At 40.1% G+C, this 22,736-nt stretch overlaps 1 protein-coding gene and 1 pseudogene across 1 annotated transcript; one reads left to right on the top strand and one right to left on the bottom strand.

Moving 5' to 3' along the window:
• Positions 1 to 4,204: 4,204 nt before the first annotated feature.
• Positions 4,205 to 10,510, bottom strand: NDUFB4 (NADH:ubiquinone oxidoreductase subunit B4). The gene is made up of 3 exons (XM_008708191.2): positions 10,283 to 10,510; positions 6,203 to 6,349; positions 4,205 to 4,322 (listed from the first exon to the last, which is right to left on the bottom strand). The coding sequence occupies exons 1-3, from the start codon at positions 10,460 to 10,462 to the stop codon at positions 4,260 to 4,262; spliced, it is 390 nt and encodes a 129-aa protein (XP_008706413.1). The 5' UTR covers positions 10,463 to 10,510; the 3' UTR covers positions 4,205 to 4,259.
• A 2,752-nt stretch (positions 10,511 to 13,262) lies between these two features.
• The window catches only part of LOC103678837, a 28,433-nt pseudogene continuing 18,959 nt past the window's right edge, over positions 13,263 to 22,736 (top strand).

Raw genomic sequence — 22,736 nt, 5'->3', positions numbered from 1 at the left:
CAGGTGGATGAGCTGGCTCAGTGTCCGTCCAGGTCACAGTATCAGCAGAAGGGGTCTCTGTCTCAGCTAGGGAAATGGCAGTAAACAAGACAGCCAGCAGGGAAACAAGTGGAAGTATTACAATCATAGGTACGAATGGATCCGCTAATAGAATCATGATAAAATTCTAGGTGTTCATGAGAAGGTAAAAGTAGCAGCAGAAACTTTGAAATTCAGAGTCTTTGAATATATTTTTAGCATTATATAATTACTAATTTTAAGATGCTGTCCATATTTTTAAATCATGCATATTTGATCAAGATAGTTTCTCATACAGATCTCTAATCTTTTCAAATATTCCATTAATGATCCCGGAGAATGGAGAAATGACCAATGCTTTGTATCTCCCCCAAAGTTATGAGAAGACTGTGTCAAGTGCCACCAAGAATGAGAAAAAATAAAATGGAAAATAAATCAGAGAATGCACCAAATGGGATTTTGATCAGAGCATGAATGTAATCTTTTTCTCTAGTCAGGATCCGTAATAAAGGGTAAAAAGACATAGTACTTGAACAAACCAGCCTGTTACAGAAGCAATATTGTCCCAGAGAGAGAAGGGATGTCATACACGGATAAGGAATTATTAAGAAGACTGGCTCCTCATGCATGTGCATAAAGGAGAACTAATAGAGATGATATATTTAGACTTGCATAAAGCTTTCAACAAGTTCACATCCAAAGGAGTCATCCTGGGATTAGCAGGAACTGCTTTAGAGGGCTGTCTCAAAACTGAAAATCATTTCTAGCCTGAAGGCTTACAACAGCCTGATCACTGGTCATCCTCTAGCCTTTCTTGCCCTGAGAGCCTCCTCCAGAATCCAGAATGATCTTCCAGGAATGCAAATCCCATCAGGTTACTCCTGGTTAATACCTTCAGTGGCTCCCATTGCCATCAGGATGAAGTCTAAACTCCTTAATTGTGATAAGGGCCTTATGATCTGGTTCTGGTTCCTTGTCATTTTTGGATCCTCAGCATTTGAACCACCTTCTTATGTTTGGGATTCCTTACCTGCCTCACACTTTGGAGCTGAACATGCCACATGCTTACTTTTCAGCCTTCCTTGCAGCTGCAAGTCAGGAACAGCCAATTATATGCTCCTGAACGCAGAAGCGAGTGATGGGAAGATATGGAGACTTCGAGGAACACTCTGTGGTGGTTCGGTTGTAACAAGCTTGAGCTTTTGGGCCAACAGAGGCAGCGATACCAGTGTAGGCTCCTGTGCCCAGTGCTCAGGTCCAGCAGTAACAGTCAGACACATGGTAACATTAAGCACTCAGATGAGGTGGCAATCGGTATTCTCACCAGACCACTTCTGGGTATGATCTGGGGGATTGTTTGTGGTAATAAAAAATCTTTAGAAATTGATTAAACTCTTAAGAACATATCGCTTGATAAATTCTCAATGTTAACAAAAATGTTTTACAATCAACAAAACTAAAAGGCAACCTATGGAATGGGAGAAGATACTTGCAAATGACATATCCGTTAAGTGTTAGTATCCAAAGTATATAAAGAACTTACCAAACTCAACCTCAAAAACAAATAATCCAATTAAAAAATGGACAGAAGACATGAACAGAAATTTTTCCAAAGAAGACATCCAGCTGGCCAACAGACACATGAAAAGATGCTCAACATCACCCATCATTGGAGAAATGCAAATCAAAACCACAATGAGATACCACCTCACACCTGTCAGACTGGAGAAAATCAAAAACGCAAGAAACACCAGGCATTGGTGAGGATGTGGAGAAAAAAGAACTCCCGTGCACTGTTGGTAGGAAGGCAAACTTGTGGAAAACAGTATGATGGTTCCTCAAAAAGTTAAGAATAGAACTATCCTAAATACTAAATGCTTTCTAAGTAGTAACTGATGAAACAATGAATTTAATAACAATGTGTTACTAGTATACGTACCTATTTTAAAGATAAGAAAACTAAGCCACAGAAAACTTAAATATGTTCCAGGTTACTTCACCAGTAAGTGGGAGAGCAGGGATATAAATGCAAGGTCAGGGAGTGGGACTAACACAGTTGGTTTTCTGGGCAACCGGCCCCAACCTTAAGTGTGGTCAAAAAGTTACCTAATTAACATAATAAGACACCTCTATCTCATCACTTGGGAAATCCTGAGGGTTTTAGGAGCTCTGTACCAGATACAAGGACAAAGACTAAATATGTATTTCTTATTAATAAATCGTAGTATCATAGGATTTCACTTTAATCTGAAACTGTGATTACCTCCTGGTCATTTTGGGCTTCTTGTGCCTGGGAAACAGTAGACCAAAAAAAAAAAAAAGTTTCCGTATTGGCAGCACTAAATGACCTTCATTACAAGGAGCTAGGGTTTCTACTACAGAATGGGGCCCAAAGGGATGTATCTGGAACCCAGGGGAGTCACTGATGCTTCTTGGTGTTTCCATGTCCAGTGATGAATGGTAATAGACAATTGCTGCAACAAAGGCCTGATTAGTTACAAGAGTAACTAATGTTCTGGCCTTGCAGATAGAGGTCCTGGTGACTCCATCACCCAAGCATTCTAGACCTTCTGAAGTCATGGCCAAGGAAGGAAAATCTAGAAAGTGTGGTGGGAGAAATGATGGATCTCAGTTACAGCTTCAGACCAGTTTCAACAGTGTGGGACTGGAGCTTGTTCCACTAACCCTCCTATACCGAGATCGGACCTAGTCGCCTCCCCGAATGACGCTGCAGATTAACGTGTGCACAGATCCAAGAGAACATGGTGGATGAGGAAATCATCTACCTCTTGTGCCTAGCTCACTTCCTCTTGGCCAGTCTTTTTACTCCAATTGCTGCTGCATCTCTGAGCTCCTGTAGGTGTGACCTGACAATATGCCCACCTCAGTTGTACAGCACATCACTTCCTTTCTGCCCTAGGCTTCCTTCCCCCTCCATGCGAGAAGCCCGTAAGAACCCTCAGCCTTTCTGAGGCTTGCCCAGACCTGGAAGTTTAAGAGAATTAACTGCGCGAGACAAGTTGTGACCAACTGGGGGAGGAGCTTGCAGATCCTTGTTTTTTCCTTATCTGCAGGGAACATTCCTGTACATTCCTCAGGGCTCCCGAGAAGGTCCCTAGGGAATTGAGCCCACTACTCTGAGGCAACAGGCCAACAGCACACACTCCTGAGCTGTCCCTCTAGCCGTTTCACTCTTACAGTCTGCCACTTGTTCTTTGAGATCACTGCCTGATACAAACTACCTGCACACAAGCTTCTCTCTCCGGCTCTGCGTTTCAAGAGTATCAGACTCATACAAGAACCAGATGAGAATACTTGTGAGCATGCTTTGAAAATTAAAGCCAACGTCCTAACATAAATCAGCCCTAAGGAGCATGTTCTCCCTGTAACACTTTACTCCACCTTCATAGGTGAAATTGTCACCGTTTCAAGACTGAACTATAGCTCAAGACTGAACTACGAAGCATGTAGCTTTATTTTATCGAGCAATACTGTTCTCATTTTCACCTTCATGACCTTATGAGGAAGTAGGCATTACTATCTTCATGCCAGAGATGGGGAAACGGGAGGCCTTGTATTCCAACTGTTAAGCTTGAGCTAGGATTCTGACCCCAATTTAACCTCCAATGCCCATTTTAACTTCTAAACCATTTTACTTCTGTTCAATGTGGCCTCCTCTGTCTTCTCACCCCACAGTGGCCCCATATCGCACCATACCCAACACACCTTGCCTTTTCATGCTTCCATTTTGCCCTACTAGCCCTGTGATCTTCAGAGCCTAGATCTATGCCATCTCCCTAGACAGAACTGCTTCTCCATCACTTTCCTGAATCCCTATTGTATTTTTTACCACACTGTTGTTACTGTTCTATTGCATTTTCCACTGGGGTTGGAGCCAGATGAAAGTTTAGTATAAGTAGTACTAGATAGGAGCTCTCAAGTAACAATCACTGAAGAAACAGTTGTCAGAGTGTGTATTCCTTATGTACAGGGCCTAAATTTGTTTTATTGACTGCTGTATTCTGGGCACAGAGCACAGTGCCTGGCTCATAGTAGATGCTCATTTGTTGAATGACTGAATGAATGAACATGAATCTGTTTCTTCATGAAACTGTGAACTCTTACATTGTATTATCCAGCAAATGTTTGTTGAATCAAGGTAACATTAAGAAAGAGAAAGTATTTAATGATTAATAGAATATTTATTTAAACAATAATACATAGAGTCATCATTGCCAGACTTAATATGAAATGCTCAATGTTCGATCCAATTTTCCTTCCTGGATAAGTTTTTCTTTCTTATCCTGTACAGACAGAAAAAAACAAAAAACAAAAAAAGCTTCATTAGAAACAACACCTTTCTGACCCGTGTTCATTGCAACATTATTTCTAACAGCCAAGATACAGAAACAACCTAAGTGCCCATCAATGGATGAGTGGATAAAGACATGGTATATGCATACCATGGTACACTATTCAGCCACTAAAAAAAATAAGGAACGGAATCTTGCCATTTCATAGGTACAAGCTACAAAGAACAGACTGGTAGCTGACAGAGGCAGGTGGTGACTGGTGGGCAAAATGGATAAAGGGGGTCAAAAGGTACAAACTTGCAAAATAAGTAAGTCATGGGGATGTAATGTACAACATGGTGACTACAGCTAATAATACTGTATGGAATATTTGAAAGTTGCTAAGATAATTAATCTTAAGTCCTCATTACAAGAAAAAAGACTGTCTTTTTAGCTATATACGGTGACAGATATTAACTAAGATTTACTGTGGTGACCATTTTGCAAAATACACAAACAAAAAAGGTACTGGAAAACACAAAAATAAAGAACCAATGTAATCTGGCATAACCCATGGTATAGCTCTGAAAAACAGGACTAACATACTCCAAACTTAATTCCAATCCCCCACTGTCTAAAGCCTACAGAGTATGTGTGAGGAAACAGCAATCTGAAGAAGTAAAGGGACAATGAGGAAACACTCCTATTGAAAAACATCTTATGCACAAGTTGGAAGAATTATATTACCCCACTAGAGTGTATGTCAAAAGCTAAATGCAAACACCTTCTGGATAAGTGTGGCCTATCGTTTTGTAACAGGTAATTTATCAATCAAAATACAGAAGCTCTAACAGGAGAGTGGATTGGCCAGTTTAAGACAGAGCTAGATGAGTGGGCTCCAGTCTAGATGGCAACACAAGGCCTGCTGGGGGTCTAGTAGCAGAGTTGCCTAGTGTCAAAGATAAAATTGGCTTTCTCTGCAATCATATGGCCTCTGATGGCAGATTCCCATCAGGCTGCTTTTACTTTCCTATTGTTAGCATATTACAAAGTTTTAACATTAATCCACAAAATGTGACCAACATAACTAGAATTCATACAAATAGGAAACACACTAAATGATTTATGTTTTCTGCTAATACTTAACCCAAAATAAACATTTTTTTAAAAAAATGAACTAAGAAACTATATATAAAGGTTTGCAAAGATAGTATCTAAAGGTAAACAAATATGAAAATTTAACTTCTGTATTAGCTTATTTTTAATTTTAGAGAGAGAGAGAGAGCATGAACACGCATGTGGGGGAGGGGCAGAGGAAGAGGGAGAGAGAGAATCTTAAGCAGGCTCTATGCCCAGCATGGAGCCAGATGCAGGGCTCGATCTCACAACCCCGAGTTCATGACCTAAGCTGAAATCCAGGGTCTGACACCTAACCAAATGAGCTACCCAAGAGCCCTTAGTATTAACTTTTTAAAGTTACTTCTGTATTCTCCTGCTTAATATTCACAGCACAATTCCTTTACATCACCTAAAACACACCAGGAGAACTTTCATTTCAGTCTAAGTTCAAGCCTTAGAAATTTAAACTGACCAACTTATTTTAAGTTCTAGAGCAGCCATTAAATTAAATTTGAAAGACTCAGAGACTATTGTGATTTTTAGCAAAGTATTATTTCAATAAGTTGAAACGATAAAGCAATAAAACCAAACATGTAACTGAAACTGTTTTAACTCCTGCTGGAAAGGAATAAAGATAAAAGGAGAGAGAAATTGAAGGAAGAATAGAGGACCAAGATGGGAGGAGCACTGGTGGCAAATGCCAAGAGAAAGAGCCGCAGCCAGCACTGGGCGAACCTATCACACAGAAACTATCATCGGGTCCCAATACTTACTCTGTCAGTTTTGAAAACATAAAACCAGAAGAAGAGGGGCCCAAATCCAAACAGAGCTCCTAAGAGGGAGGTCTTGGGAGTGGGTCTGAAATTGGGATAGATGTTTGCTGATCTTGCATAGGTCCAACGAATCAAGGCAGGATCTTCCTAAAATTCAGGAAAACAAAAAGTTACAGAACTTGACCAGGGCCACACTGAAACAATCTCATCAAAACTTTTGTGGGGGAGCCCACAAGATGCCTTTTGTGCTCCCCCACAGCTAAGAGTATATCCTGACTATTCCTGAACAGCTTCAGGGAAGATCTCTCATTTCTAGTATTTGTTGAATAACTCTGATGATCCTATCCTGTTCAAGTCCTTCAGAATTTAAGATTCTTATATCATGCTTCAGCTTTCTATTACTTAAGATTTAAGAAACCTAATCTTTTAATCCGTCAGAGAAGCCACTTTTTCTTCTTGATATTTTTTTTTCTTTTCTGGATTGTTTTGTAGCTTCATTGTCTTTCTTGAGCTGTGACCAAGTGAACCACAGTACTCCCAATAAGGACAGATTTCATATGCTCTGTCATGTTTTGTACTTTATTTCCAGGACAGTTTCTAATGCTACTCCCACCCTGCTCTATCTTTCCAGACTTCAAATAAATTGCAGGAAGGTGAAGACTGAGGTAGGCCAACTCTGAATTTTAAGACTTTTAAGCTGACTTGGCTGATATTTTACAAGCAAAATTATTACATTTTACACTATTAAAATAATTTGTAGTGAGGACAAGGTTGTTGTTAAAGAAAAATAATCAGACTGTCTTGGTTAAGAAAAAATATTGTCCATTTTAATATATTTATACTAGAACAACTATGTAAGACAGCAAATGTGCCCCAAACACACAATTAAACTTAACTACCTAAATCCCCAAATGATTTTATAAAATTATTTGCCCAATTAACTGATAGGCAGATTAAAAATAAGCAGATGAAATCAGCTTTAAAACTTTAATACCAAAGGAGAACATTCAAAGCCCTATACACCACCAAGAAGTCATGACTGGTAGGATTATAATAATTAAAGCGGGTCTTCCACAGATGCATTTTAAACCAAACTGTTTGCAGAAAACAGGGAAGGTGAAGACACAAGATATAGACAGGTTCAAGGGGATGTCTGAGTTCAATACCTGAGAGGATAAATACATCTACTCTTGTATCTATCCCTTCTGCTATTAACCTATTTGAATGACTCTCCCATGACCGAATTCTCAATCTGCCAGTCACCTCTCTACATATTTATCTGCCAGATCCGTCTTCCAGAAATGGGCATTTCATTTCATAAAATATCAACAGCCCCATGACCATAGTTCATTGAACCTATACTGTTGTTAACAGAGGTTCCAAAACACACTCCATGGGAAACAGTTCTCCTTCTTGGACACAACTCCATGTCCAAAGAACTATCAGCAGCATCTGACATGATGAACACTCCTTGAAAATGTTCCTTCTCATGGCTTTCAGGGCACACACCTGTCTGGTTTTCCTCCTAACTCTATGGCCATTCCCTCCTGGTTTCTTTTGCTCTCTTCTTCCTTAACTCTCCAATCTCTTAACATTGGACCTTAGACCTTGCTGGTCTTCTCTACCTACATGCATTCTCTTGACCTATCTCCTCCAGTCACATGGTTTCAAGTATCCATCTCTAGGCCGATGACTCCCAAAATTATACCTTCCCAGACCGCTACCCTAAACTCCAGACATAACGTCCAATGACCTGCTCAACACTGTCATGTTGTCTAACAAGCATGTCAAATGTGATGTATCTCAAACTGATTTCCCAACATTCCACTCCATCTTCATCCCTGCTCCTCTCACATTCTTTTTCATATTGGTAAAAATCAACTTCATTCTTCTGATCACTTAGGTCAAAACACCTTGGAATCATCCTTGACCCTTCTCTCTCTTACACCTCACATCCATTCTGCTAGCAAATCTGGTTGTCTTTACTTTCAATACATACTCAGAACCTACCACTTATTACCACCTCCACTGCCAAAACCCTGATAGACTGATTACCTCAAAAGCCTCCGACTCTCCTTGCTCTCCTCTATAATGTATTTTCAACTAAGCAACCACAGAGGTGTTAAAATATAAGGGAGGATTACCTACTCAGTAGAAGTCCTTACAACGACCTACAAAGCTTGGTGTGATCTAGTTCCAAGTACCTTTCTGACCTCATCTCTTCCCACTTTGCTCTCACCTTTCTCCACTTTAGTCACAATGGTCTCTTCGGTATTCATGGAACTAACCAGGCACACTTCTGTCTAAGGACCCCTATACTTGCTGTCCCCTCTACCTAAAATGCTACTTTCCCAGAGAGCTGTGTGGCTAGCTCCCTCACCTCACTTCCTTCATGCCACCTTCCAAGGAAGGCCTTCCCTAGGGTTATCTAAAATTTCAGCCGCTACCCCTTTCCTACTACATAACACACATTCTTAATCCCTTCCTTGCTTTTTCTTATCCCTTACCACTAACATGCTAAACAATTTAGTTTTTTAACCTGTTTATTACTTCTCTGCCCTACTGGAAAGAAAGCTCTGCAAGGACAGGAATCAACACTGTCACCTCAGCATCTAAAACAGAGCCTGGCCTGTTTTAGCAATTACTTATTCACTGACTCAATCACTGGTAAAGATTAGGCAAGGAATTTCCACGTACTGATTATTAAATGATTAAGTGCCGAGCACTAGTTTAACAGAACCACCACTGAGGCAGGTATTACTGTCTCTTATGTGACAAAATTGAAACTGTCCTAGGGCACAGAACTAGAAAAGAGAAAATCTGGGGTTTAAACTTCAGCTACCGGGCACATCAAACCCTGTGTATGTCAATAACAAATGTCTCCCTCCACACCTTCTCAAGTCAACAAGATTCTGACTGGAGGTGGTACAGACAATGGTTAAGCAGATGTTTTGGGTTACACAGTTCAAGGTTTAAATTCTGCTGTACCACTTGCTAAAGGAGTATCACTCTATGACCTACCTGTCCTTCCCATGTTGTTTTCTCATCTGTAAAATGGGGATAATAACAGGGCTTAACTCTTTGAATCCGTGTGACATTTGAATAATATTCGGAATGGGTTTACACAGGGCCTGCACAATGTAAATTTCCTTCAATTCTCATAACTTCCAGAAAGTCCTACAGAACACCAATGGAACTGTTGGGGTACGTTTTGGTAGGGTTTTTTTTTTTCTTAATATCATATTTGACATCATATTTAAATTGTACAGAAAATTATTGAAAAGCCCACTCACTAAATAATAATAGCTATCAGTCTACTGGTTATATATTAAGTGATTGCAACGTTATACAAACGATCTCATTTAACCTTACAATGATTCTATAAAGAATGTACTACCTTTCCCATGTAAGATCAGAAAACTAACGTTTGGAGGGACTAGGTAAACTAAGGTCATCTAGTTTACCATATTTCTGCCTTGGCATCAGACTCCAAAGGACAAAGTTTCAACTAGCTGCAGAGTTTTGGTGTTTTCAAAAGATATAAACTGAAAAAAATCACTATATTCCCATCAGGAGAGCGCAGTATTGCTATGAACTGTGAACTGAAAGGTGGAAAACTGCTTTAAAAAAAATTACACACACATTTTCTAACAACTCATTACAGCCCAGGCACTGTGTTGGCCAGTCATGTGCCTTATCTCATTTAATCCTAACCGCCTCATAAGATAGGAAGTACTGCATTATCCCCATTTCTCAGACAGGAAAACCGGGGCTAACCAGCAGTGTTGAGTCACTCCTCAAGATTACCCACTAGGCAAGTGATCCAACCAGGACTCAAACCCAGCCCGGTGTGAATCCAGAACCGTCCGCTTGACCACTAAGCTCTCCGCCCAAGGTCAAAGGGCTAGTGGGTGGGCCTGCTCTCTCAGCCTGGAAGAGGGCCAAAGTTTAAGATACTGATCGGGAACGGAGGCATCCCCGCTGTGTGGCCTCCCTTGGACGGTCTGGGCTGCCCGGCCGGGGATGGGGGACCGCCCGGACTCTGGCCCTCGATTCCCGCCCGGCCGCCCCACGACTCACGATGAGCCCTTGGCGGCTAGGGTCGTTGTAGTGAAGCAGATACTCCCGTTTAAGTCGGGATCTTATTGCCAAACGCTCGGCTTGCGCCTTCCGGGCTTCCGGAGAGACGTTGTATTCGCCGGGGTCGAGGGTAGCGGGTAGGGTAGCCAGACGCGACGACTCGTACTTGGGGAACGACATCTTGGCAATCCGGCACACAGCTGTGCGCCTGCGCGACTCCGAGGCCCGCCCCCTTTAGTCTGACCTTCATCCTGAGGAAGTGCGCTTGCGCGTTAGCGGAAGGTAGGCAATTAAAATTTGCACAGGAGCTCCTCTTCTTTCCTCAGCGTTCCTCACCATCCTGGACCCTGAATAGCGATCTGCGCATGCACAGAGTGCTTTCCTTACCCTTTCGGCCCCACCCCCGCGTCCTCTTTTTACCTGCCCACAATCTACAGTTTGTTGCTTCTTCCTAGCAGCCTTGCATATATCTAGGGACCTAGCAGAGCTTTATTTTGTGAAATTGAGCTGTGTGAGACTGGCGGACACAGGAAATGGGACTGGCTGTAGCTGGAATCCTGTTTGTGTGGGCCCCTCCAACGTGTGTGACTTTGGACAAGTCGTTTAACGTCTGAGTTTCCTCTTGTTCATTTGGATAATGACCCCTCTTCTATCCACCTAGCAAACCTTTTGTGAAGATTAAATAAGGTAATAAATACGTGCCAAAGTGCTTTGCGAAACACAGTGCCCTACACAAGAAAAAGAATAAGCTTTTCTGTACGTTACCACATTAGATGGGTACAGCATAAGTAACGGCGTGTTTTTCATAGGCACGAAATAATGTTTAATAGGAGAATGATGCTGTAAGAGAAATGTTGCCTGCCTGACTGTAGTAAGTCATTAACAAATGAAGTACTGAATAAAGCTCGTGAAGAAACAGTATTTAGTTAAAATACTAAAACCTCTTACCTAAAATCCTTAGCTCTCCTGGGGTGCTAAGAACGAAAATCATCCTTAGATGATGTCCTTATGCATAGGGGCATTGTATCTTATTGTGAAAGATGATTTGGGGAGGAAAAAAAGGGGGTAACCAGAGAGATAACCTTCATCCCTACTGTCCTTCTCCCACTATCACCAAGGGAAAAAAGCAACTTCAAGTTGCACAGCAGGGTCTGTGGGTACCAGTCAGATACTCCTCAAGGCAAAACATGTAAATAATATTTCTGTAACTCAGGCAAGGAAAGCTGAATCAAAAGAGAGTTTCAGCTTGGACGAAATGTCTGGGGACATATAGCTATGCTGGGAAATGGTTGCTAGGCAGAGAAGGGACCTAGAAAGTGTTGGCATTTGAAGTGATGAGGAGCAGCACTGCTGTCAAATTTATTCAACATTTTAATACTGTTTTAAAATATTTATTAAGCACCCACTGGGTGAAGCATTCTGCACACTAGTCAATCTTAGTCAATCTTCCAGGCTCAGTGGGGGAAATGCAGAAGAAATGAAGGACGTGGTGTTTGTCTTCAAGGAGCTGACAGTACAGGCAGTACAGAAAGAACAGACAGGATATGCTATTTGCAAAGCAGTTTAATGTCCAAATGAATATGGAGCAAAATGGGCTCATGAGAATGCAGGCTGAGGGAATGTAGAAAAAAGAAATTTGAAACAAATCACTTGCACTCAATTTTAAAGGAATGAGGAAAAAAGGAGTTTTAGTTTTTTTAAAGGTGTTTTAAAATACCATAAAACAAAATGAAATGCAGGAGTAGGTTGTAAATTCTAAAGAATCTTGATAAAGTTTCAAAAACCTTTTGTTTGTAGATTAGACACTGATCTGGGAAGAAGGGCATGTAAAAAGGATAAAAGAAAGAAGAAAGGAGTACAATGACTACAGATGACAAAGTTTTAAAAAGAAAGTTAAGAGAGAGGGAGAGAAAGAGAAAGAGAGAATAAACTTCATCATTTCCCTTTGGATTAGTTAAGGTGTTTATTCCCACATTTGCTTGATTATCATAAGGATCCCTTAAGATGATTTGTCAAAAAGATGGAGTCCTAAATTCTGTTCTGCTCTTGGAAGATTCAGAACTGATCTGGCAGAGGAACCCAAGAGTCTGTAATTTTTACAGTTTCCTGAGGGGATTCTTCTACTATTGTGTGTTTGGGAAACACAGAGATGAGTACAAGAGGTCTTCTTTTCCCTCCTCCTTTTTCCAGGAAAGGTCCCACCAGAGTGAATCTATTTAAGATGGAGACCTAGATTCCATAATGAAAGAAAGAGACTTGATTGAGACTTTATCTTGAAATAATGCAGTCAAAAACTTATGAAAATGAATTTATCTTATATTTAACATTTAAGGTTACAGTTACCATGGTGTGCTAATTCTGATAAATCGAGTGTTAATTTGTGGGCGTGGTTATTTTTATAGAGCACATTATCTTTCACTTTGCGTTTGATTTTTGCAGCAGGGTCAGATTTGCAGAATTTTGGAGGGCTTTATCCAGTTTTTCCAAGGTCCTCTCTTAATCCTTTGAAACTAAATTATTTCCTTTGGAAGCATTGATGTCATCATCATTCTTATTGATTGTCTTTTATTCCTTTGTTATCTGGTCCGACTGAGATCCTCCTTATTAGTCACTTTGCACGTGGATCCAGCAGTTCCCCAACATCACTTCCATCAATTTTATGGAAGTCCACATCTTTTGCAAGATTTGCATAAATTTCTATTGTTTTTGAGGACTAGATATTTCCAAATGGATGACTAAGACTTTGATAGGAGTGGATGTAGGCACTAGGGTTAGCAGATGGAACAATTTAAGTGGGAAACAATTTCACAAGTGATCATTTCACCAAAGAACATTTTGTGTTTTGAAGACTTTTACTTCTTCTAATAGAATTTATCAGAATTTATTGGGACAAGGATTACAAGGACTAAGTATATGTACCTGTATTTGATGGGAAGAGGGAGGATGAAGTGGTAAAGTGGAGAAGGAGAGAAATGCAAATATGCAGGCATGGTCAGGTTATAAGAATGGGACAGGATTTCAGGGAACAGAAGATGGACAGATGAATACAGAAACTGTAAGAGTCAGGTAAGTTCCTGCTTATGAAGAACATTCCTTCTCTTAATTGGGTAAGATCATAGGTAAATTTGTGAATAAACCCAATGCCCAGAAATTTAACTGATCAGTGATTAACAGCAGCTGACAGTTAGTGAGCATTTTCCTTTATTCTTGTTTTAAAAAATCTTGTCCTAACATTGAATATCAGCAAAGGATGTACTGTCAAACTAATGCAGGGTCCCCTCCTTACATGAGCCCTCTCCAGAACGCCTAAGACTGCTGTGTCTCTCCTCTCTGACTTCCTTCCCTTCTTTCACATTTTCCCTCCTGTTGGGTGTATCACAGTGGCCTGAGGCATTTGGGGGATCTAGCAAATGAAAACTTGAATTTAGTGGGATATATTTATTTGATTCACGTCAGTTTAAAGTGGAATTAAATTATTGCTAGCCATCCAGGTGCAGGAAGGGCTTCCAGGGATATTGTCAACACCCAGTGTGCCATTAAGGTACAGGATCAGAGTTAGTGTTGTGATATGAGCTTGTCCTGTGAATCCTGGCCCTGGAATACATGGGTAGAGGAGGAGAAATAAGGTTTAAAATATACAGAACTAGAAGCTAATCTACGGGAAATTCTTCTAGACATCACTGGCGTTTTTTCTGAAAGAAGCACCTCCGTCCCACCCCACCCCCCACCCCGCCCAAAATTATGTAAGCTTCAAGTCCCCTCAAACCTTGATCTTCCTGTTTATCAGTCTTGTTAAGACTGCAAGGAAGAGATACAAAGTGCTCTGTGAATTAATTTAATTGCAAGGAGCTCTAAGAACCCGGGGTGGACAGAAAAGTCATCTCTCATTTGGTTATGTAGCCACCCTGGGGATTTATCTTCCAAAATTGAAATAAACAGCAGTTCCAAGGGAACATAAGAACAATATTTTAGAGCTTCCGTGTCCCACCTAAGCGCAAGTAAACCACTTTCTCTTTGTTTACCTACTATTTACTCTTCCTCCAAAAGAGGATATTACGGAGTCAGTTTGACAGTGTTCAATCTAGAGTGTGTCTCAAAGCACCACATGGGAGGCTGACTTTCACTGTATCCAACCTCTCTGCAGCTTTGTTGATTTGGGCACTGTACAAAAAGTCATGTTTTTATCCAATAGATACGCTTAAGTCACAGAAGCTTATCATATTTAGAGAAGACTCACATAGAACTACTTGCTTCAGAAGGGGTATGTCCAGCAGGCACGTTACGACTACACAGCCTGTCCATTACAAACATACGTCACTTTCTGTTTCTACTGCAGCTTTATAATAAGTCTTGGTATTTCAAGGGGGCAAATCTCTCCATTTTATTATAGCTCAAAATTGTCTAAGCTACTTTCGTTCCTCTCCTTTTTCAGATGAATTTAGTATTAAGCTGTTAAATTCCATGAAGAAAAAAATCTATTGGGATTTTGATTGGAACTGCACTAAATGCATAGCTTAATTTGGGGAGAACAGATATTTTTATAATATTGCATCTTCCCATCTGTGATCTGTTAGTCAGGTCCTTTATGCCCTTCAATCATGTTTTGTGACTTTCTCCATGAGGAATTCTCACCTCCTCTATCAGGTTAATTCTGCTACACTATAGATTCCATTGCTATTATTAATTGTTTCTTTTCCTATTGCATTTTCTAAGTGGTTATTGCTGGTGTGTGGTAATATTAACTGATTTTTGTATACTGATCTTGAACCAGTATCCTTGTTGAACTTATATTAGTTCTATTGGCTTTTCCATTCATTCCTTTGGATTGTTCTATGGAGTTCTATGTGCTATCTTGTGAAAATAGCAATTTTGCCTTTTCTTTTCCAAATGTCTACTTGTTTGTTTCTCTCTCTTAATGCTTAACTAGGACCTAGTACAATGTCTTAAAATAGTGGAAATAGAGAGTCTCCTATCTTGTTCCCAGCTTTAACAGGCAATCTGTTCACCATTGAATGTCTGCTATAGGATTTGGTAGAAGCCCTTTATCAGGTTAAGAAAATTCTCTTATATTTCTTGCCAAAAGTGGTTTTTTAATCATGGATCAGTGATAATTGATCAAATACCAGTTCTACATTTTTGTTATATATTCAAATGGTTTTTCTGTTAATCCGTTAAAAACACGGAGAACCTTAGGAGGTTGTTCTGATGCGGAATATTTTGCATTCTGAAATTGACTCTATTTCATGGCATGATATGTTTTTTAATATACTGATTAAATAATTAAATTGAATTAAATTTATTAGCATTTAATTTAGAATTTTACTTTTTAAGTTCATAGATGAATTCATAGATGAATTGGCTCTGTAATTGTCTTTTCTCTTATTTTGTTCTTGTGTAGTTTTGGTAGTATATTTACATGAAATGAATTGCACAGATTTCCTTTTTTTTTTTTTTTAATTCTCCAAAATGGTTTGTTTAAGACAGGAATTATATTCCCTGACGATTCTGTAAATTATCTTTTAAAACTGTCTGGGTTAGGGGCGCCTGGGTGGCGCAGCGGTTAAGTGTCTGCCTTCGGCTCAGGGCGTGATCCCAGTGCTCTGGGATCGAGCCCCACATCAGGCTCCTCCGCTGTGAGCCTGCTTCTTCCTCTCCCACTCCCCCTGCTTGTGTTCCCTCTCTCGCTAGCCGTCTCTATCTCTGTCAAATAAATGAATAAAATCTTTAAAAAAAAAAAAAACTGTCTGGGTCTTCCTTTTCATTTTCAGGGGAGACTTTTGGCTATCAATTCAATTTCTGTAATGATTTTGGGTTTTGTCAGGTTTTCTATCTCCTCTGGAGTGAATTTTGGTAATTTAAATTTTCTTAAATATCTTGTTTGGAGCTTATTGCTATAGAGTTTCTAATCTCATCTTATGATTTTTTTCAGTCTCCACTGTCTTTATAATTATGATCCTCGTTTTGTTTCTAATATTGTTTGTTTGTTTTCGTGCCCTCCTTAATCCCCATCCCCTATTTCCCCTATTCCCGCCCTCCTCCCCTCTGGTAACTATCAGTTTGTTCTCTATAGTTAAGAATCCGCTTCTTGGTTTGTCTCTCTCTCTCTTATTTTTTTCCTTTGCTCGTCTTGTTTCTTAAATTCCACATATGAGTGAGATTATATGGTATTTGTCTTCCTCTGGCTGACTTATTTCACTCAGCATTATACTCTCTAGCTCTGTCCGTGTTGTTGCAAATGGCAAGATTTCATTCTCTCTTATGGCTGAGTAATTTCTGTCTTCTTTATCCGTTCATCTATCAGTGCACACTTGGGCTGCTTCCATAGTTTGACTATTGTCGATAATGTTGCTATAAATACAGGGATGCATGTATCCCCTTGAATTAATCTTTTTGTATTTTGGGGGGTAAATACCCAGTAGTGCAATTCCTGAATTATAGGTAGCTCTATTTTTAATTTTTTGAGGAAACCCCATACAGTTTTCACAATGGCTGCACCAATGGTTTATTTATTGCTTCTTTTTTTCTTCGTCCATCCTGCTAGAGGTTTGTCTACCTTGTCTTTTCAGAGAGCCCACTTTTTGTTTATCATCTCTAATCAATTTCTCCTCATACTTATTTCTTTTATTTTTCATGAGATTGATGCTCTTTTTCCAGTTTCTTAAGCAGAATGCTTCCCTCATTCATTTTTGTTTTTATGTTTTATAATTTTTTATGCATATAATTCTGTACATTTCATTTTAGCTACATAGCCATAGGTTTTTATTAGTATTTTCATTGTCATGTAGTTCTTAGTATTTCATAATTTCTATTGTTTTTTCCTTAACTCATAAGTTATTTAGAAATGCATCTCTTATTTTCCAAAGATTGTTTTGTCTATTTTTTATTGTTAACTTCTATTGTAATAACATTATTGTGTAATATTAGTCCTTTGAAATTTGCTGAGACTTTTTTTTTTAAGGTTTGTTTATTTATTTGACAGAGGCACAAGCAGGGGAACAGTAGGCAGAAGGGGAGGGAAAAGCAGGCTCTCCTCCCCGCTGAGCAAGGAGCCCGACGGGGGGCTTGATCCCTTGCATCATGACATGAGCTGAAGGCAGACCAGACACTTAACAGATTGAGCCACCTGGGCGTCCCTTGCTGAGACCTTCTTTGGGACTTCATATATGGTCAGTTTTTGATTGTTTGTTTTTTAACAAATCATTTTTTAAAATTTAACATACATATAGAAAGAAAAATGCACAAATCATACATATGCTGTTCAATGAGTTATTACAAAATGAACAAAGCCTTGTAATCATACATAATCATTTGTATAACAATTCCATGTGAGCTTAAAAAGAATGGATACTCTGTAGTCTTTGAGTGCAAGGTTAGATCAAGTTTGTTAATTATGTGGTTTAGGTCTCTTATATCTTTATTCGCCTGTGTGCCCTTGATCTATTTCCAATATAGAGGTGCATATAATTTTCCAGTGCCATTGTGGTTTGTTTGTTTCTCCTTGAGCAAGATTAGAATACACAGGGTGAATTGAAGGTAATAGGGAAACATCTTAATGTGCATGCATCTGTGAATTGTTTTTACCAAAAGACAAAGCAACTCATACATAATGGTTTGCTCATTCCATCCATTTAGTGTGCTGTATACAAACCAACCAGGAAAAAAAGATTTCTGCTTAAAATATACAGTACACTTAGAAACACATCTGTCATGTAGACATATCCAAAAGCTTATGAATATTACATTTTGCATTTCTCTCCTTCAGAAGCAGTCTTTTCATCCTAGTCTTAGTATATATCTGTTCTTATTACTAAAGTCACTTACATAAGGACATATTTGTACTTGAAAGGAACAATAAGTTTCCTACAGAGTGTAAGGTGACATTTTCTTGCAGGCTGTCAATTTAACATAAAAGAGGGTTGATCCTCTTAGCTGAGGCTATGTCATGCTTTTTCTGTGCTATAAAGTGCTGCCCTATCATCGTCTTTTGCTTGGGGAGAACGATAGCCTTCTGGTTGGTTTTCTTACCTACATCCACCCTTACCATACTCCCATTTCTTTACCATACAGCAGCTAGAGTGAATTTTTATTTTTTTTTTTTAAGTTTTATTTATTGTAGAGAAAGAGAGAGTGGGAGCTCATGTGTACAGGAGTGGGGGGAGGAGCAAGGAAGAGAAATTCAAGCAGACTCCCCACTGAGCAATGAGCCAGACATGGGCCTTGAGACAGGGCTCCATCTCATGACCCATGAGATCAGGACCTGAGCTGAAACCAAGAGTCCAACACTTAACGAACTGAGTCACCCAGGAGCCCCTAGAGTGACCTTTTAAAATATACATTATCCTAGTACCCCCATTTAAACCCTTACATGACTTCAAGACCGACTAAGGTCCACTTCCTGCCTTTTCAGCTGTGCTTGGCTCTGTGCTCCCATCACTGTCTGTGCTCCGGCCACACTGGCCTCTCTTCGCCTCCTTCCTTCCACAGGGCCTTTGCACTTACTCTTCATTCTGCCTTAAATATTACACACTATACTCCTATTCATCCTTCAGAACTCATGCAATTCTGTAGACCCTTAACTAACCCACAAGGTCAAATCCCTCTACACGCTTCTGTAGCATTGTAGACCTCTCTTTTATAACACTAATTACAATCCTAATTTTACATTTTTTGTTATTTAGTTAATCTCTGCCCCTCCCCACCCCCCACTAGAATGTGGTCTCTTTCAAGGCCAGGCCACAGCGAGCTGGACTCACCCTGCATCCCAACACTGTCACAGTGCCTGGCCCATCACAGTAGTGGTGACAGGCTAAATGATGAGTTGCCTTTCTGCACTTTAAAGTGAGTATATTAACCAAATATGCCTTCATCCCTCTTGCTGCCTCTGCTTTCATCCCCTGCTTACTTCCAGCCATACTCCATACTCACCACTCCTCCACCTTTCACTCCCCTCCACCTGTGAATTAACTCAAGTCCCATGGGGCGCCTGGGTGGCACAGTCGTTAAGCGTCTGCCTTCAGCTCAGGGCGTGATCCCGGCGTTATGGGATCCAGCCCCACATCAGGCTCCTCCGCTAGGAGCCTGCTTCTTCCTCTCCCACTCCCCCTGCTTGTGCTCTCTCTCTCACTGGCTGTCTCTGTCAAATAAATAAATCAAATCTTTAAAAAACAAAACTCAAGTCCCAAAGCATTGTCAGTAATGCAGCTTTTTACTGAAGATTTTGTTGGTTACAGAGGAGGGAGTACATTACAAAGTAAAATGCCCTAACGATGCCTTTTTAATAGCTCTGCTATCCCCCAGCCTTGTTTCTACAGCAGCTGCAACTGTCTTACACCTCTTCTTTTGCTCCCTTGGCAAGTGTGCTCTGGGAACCCCTCCAGCCAAGCTGCCTCCTCCTCTACCTGCTTCCAAGTCTGTACTCAGCAAAACAAAGCACAGCCCTAGGCCAAACCATGACTCCTGGGTCCTTATCCACAGGGCTACTTGCTTTTATAAAAATTTGGAACAGAAAGTGTTGACCTTTTATTCATCTTTTCCTTTGCTTCCTGATGGTCTTCCCTCCATCAGTGCCATCCATGCCCACTCTCCCTGCTGTCTATGGCTGACTCAGATCTTAGCTCCATCAGCATCCATTTCAAACACCCTTCCTCCTGGAAACCTTTCCATAAGACCCTTCAGTTGAGGTGATTTTTCTCTTCCCCAAATATACACACTACCTCTTTTATTCTTCTTGGTATTGCAGGCAATCTTCTTAGCATTATTTTTTTTCCTCCCTCTCCTTTAAGAGCAAGTCTACTTCTTACTCTCCATGTCTCCTGAAGAGTCTGGCTCAGGATTCTGCATTGCAGGCTCCAGTGGTGGTTGAATTATGACAAAACATTTTGCATTTCTTTTCTTAGGTTTTGGTAAAAGCCTCTTTGAGAAAGCTACTGATACCCAATATTTCAATTTCAGAGTCAGTGAGCAGAAACTACCCACCCCCCCCACCGCAAGAAACTCTGTACAAATTATAGGTGGGAGTGGTATAGCTTTTGGTTTGAGAGAAGGTCTCTATCGAGGTAAGAGATACTATTGACAGTTTTGCCTGGGTTGACTCTGGCTTTCTAAAATGCAGCAACATTCTGGCCCCTGAAAGACTATCAGGGCCCCCGAGAGAGAGAGTCTAACTCATATGACTTTTTAAAAATGCCAAGGAGATGACTAAGTAAAAGTGTTGGCATATGGGGTGCCTGGGTGGCTCAGTCAGTTAAGCGTCTGCCTTCGGCTCACATCATGATCCCAGGGTCCTGGGATCCAGTCCCACATTGGGCTCCCTGCTCAATGGGGAGCCTGCTTCTCCCTCTCCCTCTGCTACTCCCCCTGCTTCTGTGCCCTCTCTCTCTGTCAAATAAATAAATAAAATCTTTTTTTAAAATGTTGGCATATGAATTTATGCTCCTGAGGTCTAGAGAGAGACCTGTGGCTAGCAGTCCATGTTCTGTTATCAGCAGTGTGATCTTCCGGTGAGCAGATGTCTCAGCCATTCACAGTCACCTTGATCAGAGGGTGGAGGCCCAGTGAGGAGGTTGGCTGCATATGCATACGGCTGACTGAGGGCAGCAAGACGCAACTCACCATCCCTTGCTCAGATCTTCTGCCAAATTATGTTTCTGTTCTCAACAGGAAGCCATAAATATCTCTCAATTCTTTCATTTCTATAAGCATCTTCATTACCCTGGATTAAACAGGATAAAAAGTAAAATGTATTTCTTCGGTTTACTTCTTAACCATTTTTTTACATTCCAAAAGTAACACATTTCATTATAAGAAAATAAAACATATAAATTATAGAATGAAAAATTAAAATACAAAAATAAAATCCATATTTCTACAACCAAATCCACAAGCTTTTTGACTTTTTTTCTTCCAATCTTTTCCATCCATGTCAAGGATGTTTTTAGAAAATTGTAATCAGGCTATAGATATACTGTACTCAGCTTTTTCATGTAAGTTTTTAAATAAGCATTTTTCTATAGTCTTTATTATGGGTAATAATATCCATACTATTATGGATACATAATACTCCAACAAGAAGAAATTATTATGATCTAATTATCTCTTTTACTTGACCTTAAAGTTGGTTTAAAAAAAAAAGAAGCATAAATAAGTGGTTAAACCCTGATTTTGTAACCATTTTACATCTACTCATGGAGCTATTTGCTCTTTTACAGTTAGCTTATCTTTGCCTCTTGCCCCTGTTGGCTCTTCGGGCTGCCGTGCCCACCTCTGGCTTTTCCATCAACCCATGCTTCCTCGACCCTCCTCGCTTCATCTGTGAGCTTCACCCTGTCCTCTCGCCCAGGAGGACATGCTCTTAATTTCTCTTGGTTTCAGCTCGAAACAGAAGCAGCCGACCCCAGAAAATCAATTTAGTGGGAGCCAGTTTGCGAGTGACCACGTCTCTGAATTGTGAGCTGACCTAGGACCGACCACGGTGAGTGAGTCTGAAGGCTGTGGAACATAGCAAACTTTGGAGCAGACACAATGGAGCTTCAGACCCAGGACCCTCTCCCAGTGCCCCTGTGATTTATCACCCTATGGTCTTGAGGCCAAAGAGTTGATCTCTTCAGCCTCGGTTGCTTGCAATGAGATCACTCATTCAGAGTGCCTGAGGTAGGACCATTGTGGCAGGGCATGTGAGAAAATTGTTAGATGCCTTCTTCTTCTCAAGAGAGTGGTGGTAAAGACCAAACAGTTCCCAAAATGTATGATATCTACTCCGAATCCTAGTTTCTTTTCTCTTTAAAATCCAGCTCCTAACAAGTCTATTTCTTAAAAGGACCAGCCCTTCTTTTCTTCTAATTATTCCAAAAATACAGAATCCAACCAAAGTTTTAATACACACTTTTGTGGTTGTTTTTCACAAGTGATAAAAACAGTTGAATATGATATCTTCCCGTTTTTAAAATATTGGGGTAACTTATTTCATTTATTATGGAAATTTTCAAATGTACACAAAAGTAGAGGAAATGATATAATGAACCCCTTATTCTCATCCTGAGCCTTTTACAATTTTAAATGTTTTGCCAATGTCATTTTATCTATCCTCCTATATATACATTTCACTTTTATTTTTGCTGGATTATTTTATAGCAATCCCTGACTGTTTCATTCAACCCATAAATACTTTAGCCTGTATTTCTAACAGTTAAGGAGGTTTTTTTCCTACATAACCACAATGCTATTATCACACGTAACAAAATTATCAATAATCTCAGGAGCATTTTAAAAATAGGATTCTGGAAAAAGCAAGCCAAAGGAATGAGTAATTTAGACTTTCAAGCACTATGGTAAGCAGTTTGGGAAGATGCTTTTAGCAAAGGGGGTACTTTCACTCTTGCAAATGACGTCACAGAGCCAGATGCCACTTTCTCCTACATATCCGTAATTGGATTTACTTTCTTACCCCCAAATATAT

Source organism: Ursus maritimus, unplaced genomic scaffold, assembly GCF_017311325.1.
Source record: "Ursus maritimus isolate PB19 unplaced genomic scaffold, ASM1731132v1 scaffold_4, whole genome shotgun sequence".
Lineage (NCBI taxonomy): Eukaryota > Metazoa > Chordata > Mammalia > Carnivora > Ursidae > Ursus > Ursus maritimus.
The sequence above is the reverse complement of the archived record's forward strand: the minus strand, read 5'-3'. Positions and strand labels throughout refer to the sequence as shown.